Here is an 11,347-nt window from a genome sequence, read left to right on the forward strand (position 1 = left end):
TGGAACTCCACAGCACCTAAACAGGGCCGCCTGGTAGCCCAATGATCCGGGGACAAAAGGAAAAACGGGGCAGGCAGTGCGAGATCCAGGAGCACAGAGGCACCCCTGGAACACAAGCTGAAGGTGAACTCTTTCTTTTAAAATATCATATTTTAGGGTTTGGAAAGATGGCTCAGCAGTTAAAAGTGCTTTTTGTTCATGGAAAGGACTCTGTTTGGTTCTTATCACCCGTATCAGGCAGCTCACAACTGCCCGTAACCCTAGCTCCAGGGGATTCAGTGAGTTCTACTGACCTCCATGGGCACATGAACACGCATGGGATACACACATATACATAAATAAAAACAAATATTTGATATTGAAAGACTCATGTTGTCCACATTTACACTCATAATTGTTAATTAAAAAATTATGCCTTGGAAATATACTATCTCTTATCATTTTGATTACATTAATTACAGTGCATGCTCAACTTCCTTCCTGTTCCTTCTTGGTTCATCCTTTTTCTACCTCTGCCTTTTCTGTAGGACACATCCCCACCTCCACCCCCAGCCTCTCAACCAACCCCCACCCTGGTCTCTCTTGCTGTGTGTGCATGTGTGCATGTGTGTATGTGTGTGTGTCTGTGGGGGGTCAGGGGTCGAGGCCAGGGGTCAGCTCCCATTGTCATCCTCAGCTGCCTTACCTGTTGCAGGGGATCCTGGTCTGTCCATTCCCGAGTTCAAGGGAGCCAGGAAAAGTGAATGGGATTTTCCAAATACAGTGTCTCAGTGGCACTGAGGAAGGGCCCAATGGCAAGCCACTATGTCCATGGGGACCTGAATGCCAATGATTGGGTGAGGGACATGCACTCCCATTTCTACCTGGGACATGCCAATTTCTAGGGCTTAGGAGAAAAAGTGGCCTCGTTTGGAGTACAAACGTGTTTTTGTTGCAACTTGCATCCATCCAGAGAAGCTGCTTCTCCGCTGTCCTTCAGCAGACAGGCGGGAAAGGTGGTTTAGTTCTTTTTCTCAAGCTTCAGACACAGTTTTCCTTCCTTCCTTTCTTCTTTCCTTCCTCCCTCCCTCTTTTCCTTACCCAGGAGTAAGAAGGCACAAGTACAGTAAATTTCTCTCTACACCCTTGTAATTTCAGGGGAAAACAGTCACAATCTCCCCCCAACGTGCAGAAGGTTAATTTTGTACGAGCAGGGCTGTGACTGCACACTTGCGGTGAGACGGGAAGAACTGTGGTGTGAACTTGCTGACAGCCTGTGTGGTCCAACAGCACTTATGTTTTAGCTGCCTCAGGTGACAGGTGGACAGTGGGGGAAACTTTATGTGCAGGAGATGAAGAAACATGTTTTAGGATTATATGTCCAGTTCCAAGGCAGTTCCACTGAGATGCTATGTCCCCTGAGTGAAGACTTGCAAGCCCGCGGACTTGTCCTACCAACCCTTGCCCCTGTGCTTTCCTCCCTCTTTGAATGACAGCTGGAGAGGTCACCCAGTCACCCTGCAGGGGGCAGCCCACCTGTCACACATGACAGACAGGAGAGATTTGATAAACATGGACTCTTGCGATCTTCCACATCCAGGCTGTGAGGTGAATCCTGCCTTCCTCTGAGTTCTGCATTGACAACTGAAATCACTGTCAAAAATAAGTTTGAACCACCAGACATGGTGGCACATACATTTAATCCCAGCATTCAAAGGCAGAGGCATGTGGATCTCTGTGAGTTCGAGGCCAGCCTGGTCTACAAAGTGAGTTCCAGGAAGCTAGGGCTGTTAAACAGAGAAACCCTGTCTCAAAACCCCCACACCAATAATAATAATAATAATAATAATAATAATAATAATAATAATAATAAAATTTTCACAGCAACTGGTGTAGTGGTACATGCTTAGAATTCCAACACTAGGGAGGCTGAGGCAGGAGGATCATTCTAACTGTATAATGATGCTCTATCTGGAAAGAGTACAGGCATCTAGGGTACAGTTTTGACCTAGTATGACCAAAATCTGAGGGTCACATTCCCAGTGTCACATAAACCAATACAGTGCTATACACCTACAGTTTCAGCATTCAGGAGTTAGAGGCAGGAGGGGCAGAAGAAGCTCAGGGTCATCCTCTGCTACTAGCAAATCGGAGGCCAGAAAGAGGAGAGAGGGAGGGAGGAAGGAAGGAGGGAGGGAAGGAAGGAAGGAAGGAAGGAAGGAAGGAAGGAAGGAGAGAGAGATAGGGAGAGAGAATAAAAGTTTAAAAACTAATTATGGAGAGCTGGCTTGGCAGTTAAGAGCACTAACTGCTCTTGCAGAGGACCTGGTTTTGGTTCCAGCACCCACTTGGTAATTGACCACTACCTGTAACTCCAGTGCCAGGTGAGCTAGTGCCCTTTGCTGACCTCTATGGACTCCTGAACACATGTGGTGCACATTCAGGCAAACACATACACACCGAATACATAATGTTTTTTCTTGTGTAGCCTTGAACCTTGGTTGTCTCGGAACTAGCTCTGTTACCAGTCTGGCTTCAAACTCACAGAGATCCACCTGCATCTGCCTCCTGAGCGCTGGGATTAAAGGCATGCACCACCACTACCTGGCAAAATAAATGATTTTTAAGAAAGAGTCATTGCATTAACCTCCCTAAAAAAGTTAGATTATAAATTGATGTCTTTTTTTAAGTTTTATTTTTAATTTAGGTATCCAATACTATATTTATGTAGTATATTTAAAGTTATTTTAAATTTCAGTGTTTGGAAATTTACACTCACAGATTTATGTGAGTACAAAGAAAATTAGAAAGTTTCTTATTTAACTTTACTTTTAAGGAGCTCCTAAGGAGCTTCTGTTCCACTATTCAGAAGAGTCGCTGGTATTTATTTGCTGTGGGTGGGAGAACCTGAGTGTTACCTCTCAGAAGGGCTGGAGTGTCGTTGTAAATCTCACAATCAAACCGTATAACTTTCCACCCTTTGTAATCCCACAATTAAATTGTACTTAGCCCCAGTGTTTATCGTATTCAATCTCATTGAGCCCTTAAACCCCAAGGTCTCCATCTACAGATGAAGTGAACTATGCTTCCTTGGACAAGAGGGAAGAGGCATGCCCATTTCTCAGAGGGGATTTTATGATGACTTTCCATAAACTGTGACTGACTGGACCCATGACTGAGGAACAGTGATGGAGGAAGGTCATTGGTTAAGTAATAAAGAAACTGTTTGGCCTCATAGATTAAAACATAGGTGGGAGGAGTAAACAGAACAGAATGCTGGGAGGAAGAGAAAGTGAGCTCAGAGGCCATACTCCCTCCCCAGGGCAGACGCACGCAATGAAGCAAGCCGCCAGGTCAGACATGCTGAATCTTTCCCAGTAAGACCGGTGCTACACAGTTTATTAGAGATGGGTTGATCGGGATATCAGAATTAGCCAGTAAGGGCTAGAGCTAATGGGCCAAGCAGTGTTTAAAAGAATACAGTTTGTATGTTGTTATTTTGGGTAAAGCTAGCCGATGGCGGGAGCTGGGTGGCGGAACACAGCCCGCAGCTCCTATTACTACAGAACAGAAAATTGCTTTTTGCTGGTGGCTTTCCAATCCCACCGAATCTGATGCTTGTGTGTGTGGCCAGAGCCGATGGTGACAGAAAAGGACAGCTGGAGCCAGGTATGGCAGTGCACTCCTGTAGTCTCAGAACGGACAGCTGAAGGCTGGAGGGTCAGGAGTTCGAGGTCATCCTCAGCTCAGTAGTAAGTTGAGGCCAGTGTGGACTACATGAGATCTTGTTTAAAAGCTGAAGAAGAAAGGAGGGGAAAGGTGAGAGAGGGGAAGATTGGAAATAGAAAAACTCCTGTTGTATGTGTGTTGAAAGGTCTTTCTGGGACGTCTGCCTTGATCCAGGGCTTCACATAGGCATAGTTTAGTTATTCTTGGACCTCATTGGCCTCGTAGGTCCAAATGCTATCACTCTTGTTGATACTGAAATAAATTGTCTATATTAATGAGCTTCAAAGAGCTTTGTTAATGAACCTGTGATGTCATTTCATCTGTAGGTGGGAGGAACAAAAGGCAGAATCTAGTCCCACAAGACGAGAACCCAACATAAATATTAGCCTCAGACTCACGGAATTCCCTTCCTTATCTCTCATTTTGGCTGCTGAAGTTGTAGTGCGTGCGCGCGCATGACCAAGAGCATTAAAATAAGGACAAGGGAGGACTGTCTCTCTCAACCTTTCAGAAACGTGTGTAGACTTATCATCTGGCAGTGTGTAGCAGACTTCGGCAAGAACAGTTCTGTAGGACCGTGATGTATGCCATCGACGGTGCATGCATAGCACGAGGAACCCCAGTGCCGCGAAGCCACAGTGAGAGTACCGTGGGAATGGCAATGTACTTCTGTGGATCATGAGGCTGGCGTGACTTGACTTGACTGCTGAAGACCTGGCAAAGGGCTGGCAGAGAGGAGCTATCCATGTGCCTTACCGTGCCCAGACACAACTCCATATAGTCATTATGAGTTGTGCAATGGGGCCTGGCAGCCATGCAACCGCAAGAAGGTAGGCAGGGAGATCACCTACACACGACCTCGTGCCCCAGTTTGGTCCTATGCACCATATCAGTCAGGGTTCTCCTCAGAGAAACATAACCGGATGCTTCTCTGTGTCATGCTGGCTTGTGTGACTGAAGGTTGAGAAGTCTGTAATATGTCTCCTCCAAGCTAGAGCCCAGAAAAGTTGGGTTGTGACTTGGTCTAGAGGCCTGAGGGCCAGGGAGGCTAATATTGGAAATCTCATCCCGAGGGAAGGAGAAAGGGAGATGGAACGTGCTAACTCAGACAGTGAGTCCTGAAGCTGGGTGTGGTGGCGCACCCCTACAGTCTCAGGACATGTGCGGCTGAGGTGGCAGAATCATGAGTTCAAAGCTGCTCTGAGCTACGTAATAAATGCTAGGCCAGCCTCAGCGACCCTATCTGGACATCCTTCTCCAAAAGTGCGGGAGGAGAAAATAGTGGGAAATTTGCTTTTCTTCCACTTCTGATTTTCTTCATGCCCTTAAGGAATTAGGTGACGGCCACTGTTCTTCAGGAGGGCTAAGTAAGTCCAGTGTTTCACATGCTAGTCTCACCTGAAGACACCCCTAAAGACATGTCTGTACATAGTATTTAAGCTGGACACTGAGACAAAGCCAAGTAAGAGGTCAAAGTTCCTATTACAATGGTAATAAATGGCAAGCATTATCTGCCCGCGACAATAGACACAGTACTACTGCTCTTCAAGAAAGTTCGCTCAATACTAAAATACTAAGACCATCAATACTAAAATACACCAAAGAACAGAGGCAAAACTCTGTGATTGGGACTGTCTCTAGATACCAGTGAGGAGAAATAAATAATACCGAGATAGCATTGCCAGTGTGTTTGCAGGTGCTGAATCGCCTCTCCATTTGTGTATCACCAAATTCGGCAAGAGAATCAGAAAGCTTGTTCTTCATGTTCAGTGACGAAGTAATTGAAATGCAAAGAGAACAGTGATGTTGGGAGCCAGGGGCAAGACTAGAACTCACTTGCTGGTGAGACTAGTGGTGACCTTAGGAAGACCACCAGACACGATCTTCCCGTGTGTTGTGGCAATGGTAAAGTTGGTGACTGGGTAAGGATTGTTAGGAAATCCCTTGGGGTGACCAGCTCAGGGATTCTGATTGGAGTTTGCCGATGTCACCAACCCTTTTCTATAGTTGTCCTCGTGGTTTCTGTCCTGATTATTGTCTTAATTTCTGCCCCTGATGCTGTGATATTACATTCCATCTGACAAAGATGACTTTAGGGTTTATGCTGGCTTATGGGTTCAAAGGTTTGGTCCATCATTGGGAAGTCTAACTGGCCAAACCTGGATAGAGTTGATCATATCACATCCATAGTCAAGAAACAGAGGGATGGATGCTGCCCCTTGGCTTCCTTTCTCTGTGCATCCAGCCCAGGATTCCAGCCATGGAAAGGTGCCACCGACAGAGCTGACCTTCCAGTCTCAGTTAATGTAGTCAAGCTAATCCCCCACAGACATGCCTAGAGGAGGCCTGTCTCCAGGGCTGGTGTGTACCATCAAGAGGACACTCAACATTAGCTATTGCAATCATCTCACTTGTCATATGGAAAAGTTGGGCTTTCTCATCCCAACCACAGAGGAATGCTTTCCGTTGAGATTCTCAGTATGGTGTGAATAGTACTAGCAAACCCTTCTGAACCACGGGTCAGGAAGAACCAACTAAGCATTATGGGAAAGTACCCATAAGCCCCGTTGCATGGGGGTATTTGTTTTGAACATGTCACGATGCTCTGTTGGAAATCTTCCCTAGGTAGTTGATAGCCACCATGAAGCTACTCATGAATGCCAACAATCCTCGTTATCACTTCAGATAAAGCAATGCAGAACAACGGGAAATGCTCCGTCTCCATCTACACTCTGGGAATACACACATGCATGCCTGCACACAGCAGCAGACAACCACATTCTGTCATTCAATACCATTTTCCAAGGAGCCAAAAAAAGGACACCAATCATTCAGTAGTAAGAGAAACAGGGGCTCATAATACATACATCATGGCCCCAGTAGCCAAAAGAGGCGGCATTCCCCCTGGATGTAAAATCACCCACGTGTCCTCCACCACCCTAGGTTCCCAGGCAGTATTCTAGCTCAGGAAATGACCCAGCAGAACCCCCTCCTCAGATGGCTCTGGAAGCCCTGGGGCTCCAGCACAGAGCTATGGATGGAATAAGTCTGCAGGAATGTCACAGGACCAGCCTTTGCAGATGGCCAGGTGAAAGCCATTCAAATCTCTCTTAAAGAGCCTCCTGCCTCGCCTCACACATCCCGATTTTGCCTGTCAAGGGCAAGCCCAAAGCTCCAGGAAACTGTGGGGTTGGACACTGTTTGTTCTCCTGGTCAGTCAGTCTGTTTCCTCTGCTGGAGAAGCACATGAAGCGGGCCACCTCCGACTCGCTGGGGAAGCCAGCCGAGGGAAAGGTAGAGTCATATTTGATGTTACGTGGCAGCGGGGACCTGAGGGTAGGATCTCTGGGACCCCTGCTAACTCCTCTACAGCAAACTCGGTTTTCATGGAAAACTCGGGAAGTGAACAGAAAATCAAAGGTTTTGTTTCTACAGAAAAATCTTAGAGATGTAATCCCCTAGGAGAAAGAAATGCAAAGGAGATTGTTAATTGTGGTAAAGAAATAACAAGGATATTAAAACAAAAGGTAGAGAAAGAGCTTTGCAGAGAGGGGGCTGAGGGAATAGGCAAAGCTTTTCTCAAGGATCGAGAACTTGTGTTCCCACCGTTCAAGTTCGGTTCTCATATACACTCTCTCGACTAACTCCTCTGGGGACATCCAGGGATTGTTAAATTCAATAAATATTAACTAGGAATCCCACAAAGTAACAACACAGCCTTCCAAATCACGCACAGCTTTGGAGCATGTGCAGGCTCGGAGGCATCTCCTCCTGCCTCCCTTTCCTCGATTGCTGGACACATTCTAACTCCGGGTGTTTTATCGTCTCTTCCCCTGGAGGGGATAGGAGAATTTGCCCTAGTTAAAAACATTTGTTTCCATTCACGCCGAGGACAGCTACAGTGAAGGAGAACTTACCTAAGCCAAGCGAGGCTTTTAAGACCCTGTTGCTGGAGACTTCACTGTCGCCGGTCGAGCACTGTGGTTAATATTCTCCTACAGGACCTCCTGGGACCACATAATGGGTTGTGTGAAAGAAAAGGCCCTTCCTTCCTTTCCCAGACCTCGGCTTCCCAACACAGACACTTCGATCTCGCAAAAGACTCAGATTATCAGTCACACCGTATGCTCCTGCACAGGGCTGTCTGCCAGCGGTTGATTCTGAGTTACACATGAGATAAGCCTCCCAGATGGCATTAGCCATTAGCCCACTGTTGACCATTCGCGGCTTCGTAGGTGTAAATGTTTAACAGAAGGGCTCACACATGCAAACACACACACAGCAATATGGTCTCAAGTACTGCGCACTCTTTAGCGAGCTGATTGGTGGGAAGAGAAATGAATAAAGAGAGAGCAGAAATGATCTATGGTGGAGACGGGACAGTTTCTGTGGAAGCGTTTGCGCACTGTTGTATGACTTACATTTTGATGGGAGCTAGTAATCCCACAACTGCCATTGCAAACATTCTCCCACATCCCAGCTCTGACAGGGCCGATGAATTATGGAGGCCCTTAAGCTCCCGTGGCTGGTGGAGCATAAAGAACGACTGTCCCCCATTCTTCCATATGGTGGTTAGATGTTGTCGCGTTTCTTGAGCTACAATTCTGAGAAGGCTCAGTAGCAACTATCTTGATCTATTTTTGGAATTCCTTGGCCTGAGAGACCATGAGTAAATCCCTTCTTCAAAAGGTTCAATACTGCTCAAATACATTGTCATGAATTATGGTGGGTAATTTTGGATGCCTCCCAACTAATTTTTTTTAAAAATCCATATATTTCAGAGTTTGGCTGGTAGTTCAAATAGCTCTTAATTTAAATCACTTTTTCGTGCTAACTTCAGTCATAAATATTGTTCCAAGAGTGTGCTGGCTGGAACTGAGACCTTCTTAACTTGGGAGGGGGCGTGTCCTAAGTGAGGTCATATATTAGAGAAGTTGTGGTTCCCAGTACAATGACAGACAGCCAGTATGGTCCTCGTGACTTGAGGCAAGCCGCATCATATTTTTCGATTCCCGTCCTGAGTCAAAAGCATGGTGCCGAGCTAACTGGTTTCTAGGTCTCTCCTAGCTTGTCCTCTTGTCTGGACCCTCACTCTCAGATCTAGTGACGATATGGAATGAAAAATGAAGATATGCTAGGCATGGTGGCTCATGCCTTAATCACAGCACTTGAAAGGCTGAGGCAGGAGGATGCCCATCAGTTTAAAGTGAGCCAGAGCTATCGAGTGAGACCCTATTTGAAATAAGAAAAGAAGGAAGTGATGAGAGAGGAAAGATGAAGACAGGAATTTCTCCTCTATGGAAAAACAACACCAGTTAACCTCTTGTTGCATGCTAATGGATCCAAGTTTGTCTCTAACAGGTTACATATAATATGGCATCCTTCACTTATAAATACATTAAGAGGAAGGGTCATGTCAAGTGTTTATCATAAAAATAGATATTTTGGGGAATAATGGGCAGATGTATTGTGGTGATGGTGTTTCAGTGGGTGGGCCTGCCTCCAAAGCCATCAAGTTGATATGATAAACGCACAGACTTTTGCACATGTTTGAATTAGTGCCTTGGTGAAGCTGTTACTACAGACATAGGAACTCAGGCCCATGTCGCTTCATGGCAGGGAGGACTCTGATAGATGTGGGAAGTAGTTTTATTGTTGTGCGGGCATCAAGTACATTTATACAAACTACAGTGACTGTGACATCACTAGATGATGTCATCTTGCACCACTGGAGTGAACACAGCTGGCATTGATGGGAATGCTCCTACGTAGAGTCTAATTATGTCTGTGTTTTGATAAAAAACATACGTTGGATTTTGTTTTTCAAAAACAAAGAAGTTTTTATTTTTTTAAGGCCACGCTTCTAGATTGCAACCATTTGATGAAGACCTCAAAGAACAGAAGAATAATTAAATTAAACACTGGACTAGCAATGATTGATAGAACCTTCATTAAGATAGAAACGTTATAGGTCAGGCTGGAGAGATGGCTCAGTGGTTAGTTAAGAGCATCGCTTGTTCTTCCAGGGGTCCCAAGTTCAGTTCCCAGCAACCACATGGTGGTTAACAACCATCTGTAGTAAGATCTGGCACCCTCTCCTGACCTGTAGGTGTACAAGCAGACAGAACATTGTATGCATAATAAATACATCTGTTTTTAAAAAAGTTACAGATCTATATTAAGGTGACAGCCACTAGCCACTCTGAGCACCTGAGAGGGCATGCTGGGTGCCCCTGAAGAGCTGCACTATTAGTCTTGCCTTGTTTACTCCCAGCCGAGTTATGATCCCTTTGTAACGTTTCTTTCAGTGAAGCCTACTGCCAGTGCTAAGGCAGAAACTGAAAAGAAACTGTAATGGGGCTGGACATGGTTGTGAACCCTTGAGTCCCAGCGCTTGGGAGGCAGAGGCAGGTCTGAGCTCTGGGCCACACAAGACTACACATGAGACCCTATCTCAGAGAGAAGTTCAATTTTGGCTACTGAGCAACTGTATTCCTGTGACGAATAAGATGAGCAGGTTTGTGACAGGAGATGGTACGGTGGCTAGGAGTAGTGGCTACTCTCTCACTATCCTTCCCTTCTCCATTCCTCCCTCTCTCCCCACTCCCCCTTTTCCCCTTACACACACACACACACACACACACACACACCCCTTCTGCATGCATGTGGTACACATGCAGGTAAAACACCCATATGTGTACATGAAGTAAAATAAGATAAAGATGAGCAGGTGTCTGCAAAGCTGGGCATGGTCCATCCCGACTACCTCATCCAGATTTGAAGATGACACATAGGCTTCCTTGAAAAGATCTTGGGGCGTGTTGAGGATGTAGTCACTTGGAGGAACTGTCTAAAGCACCAAAGACACTCTAAAAGTTTTCAGACTCTGGGGAACTCCCAAGAAAGACCAGGTCCCCTTCCATGGGAGCTGCTGTACGGAAGCTGTTTAGTGTCAAATTATAGAGTTCAGTGACACGTGTCTAGAACCTGTGCACTGGGGAGGTAGACACAGCAAGGTTGTGAGTTTGAGGCCAGCCTGGACTGTACTGAAAGATCTGTATTTTTTAAAGATTTTAATTAATTAGTTGTTCAAACCTAAGTAGATAAAACAAAAGACTCACCTTGTTTTTTTTTCCCTTTCAGGAGCTAATTGATGTTGATAGTGAAGTGGTGTTTGAATTGGCTTCCTATATTTTACAGGTGAGTTGCTTTACGTACACCCAAAGGCAATGTGGCTGCTGGGCCCACACAGCAGCCACGTGCCCTGCTTGGCTTTCTGGCATTTTCTAGGCACAGGTGACGGAGGTATTAGGAAGGCTGATGCCATGACCATAATTGGATGTTTGCACTATTTCAGAATTTTAAGCCTATATCATGCGACCTTGGGGACAGTTACGTGTTTAATCTGCAATCATTTGACTCTCCAGTCCCCACTTTAAGTTTGGTACCCTCTTTTGCCCTGAGAAAAACCAATTGTTCACATGGCCTCTGACTTCCAGTCCTTTTGTGCAGTTAGGAAAGAGCTCACATTCAAAGGAGACAGGAGAAGTAGACTGTCCTAGCCCGGCACAGTGGCATGCACTTGTAAGCCCAGCTGCTTGGGAGGTTGGGCCAGGAGGGCAGACTGCAGCTGTCTCAA

The 11,347-nt window shown here is 45.9% G+C and overlaps 1 protein-coding gene across 6 annotated transcripts in view; it reads left to right on the top strand.

Moving 5' to 3' along the window:
• The window catches only part of Frmd4a (FERM domain containing 4A), a 592,091-nt gene that overhangs the window by 482,607 nt on the left and 98,137 nt on the right, over positions 1-11,347 (top strand). For all 6 annotated transcript variants that reach the window (XM_026782982.1, XM_026782981.1, XM_026782984.1 and 3 more), the window contains one exon: positions 10,852-10,908. In XM_026782982.1, the coding sequence (XP_026638783.1) occupies positions 10,852-10,908 (57 nt within the window). The remainder of the gene's footprint in view (positions 1-10,851; positions 10,909-11,347) is intronic.

Source organism: Microtus ochrogaster, chromosome 16 (genome assembly GCF_000317375.1).
Source record: "Microtus ochrogaster isolate Prairie Vole_2 chromosome 16, MicOch1.0, whole genome shotgun sequence".
NCBI classification, from domain to species: domain Eukaryota; kingdom Metazoa; phylum Chordata; class Mammalia; order Rodentia; family Cricetidae; genus Microtus; species Microtus ochrogaster.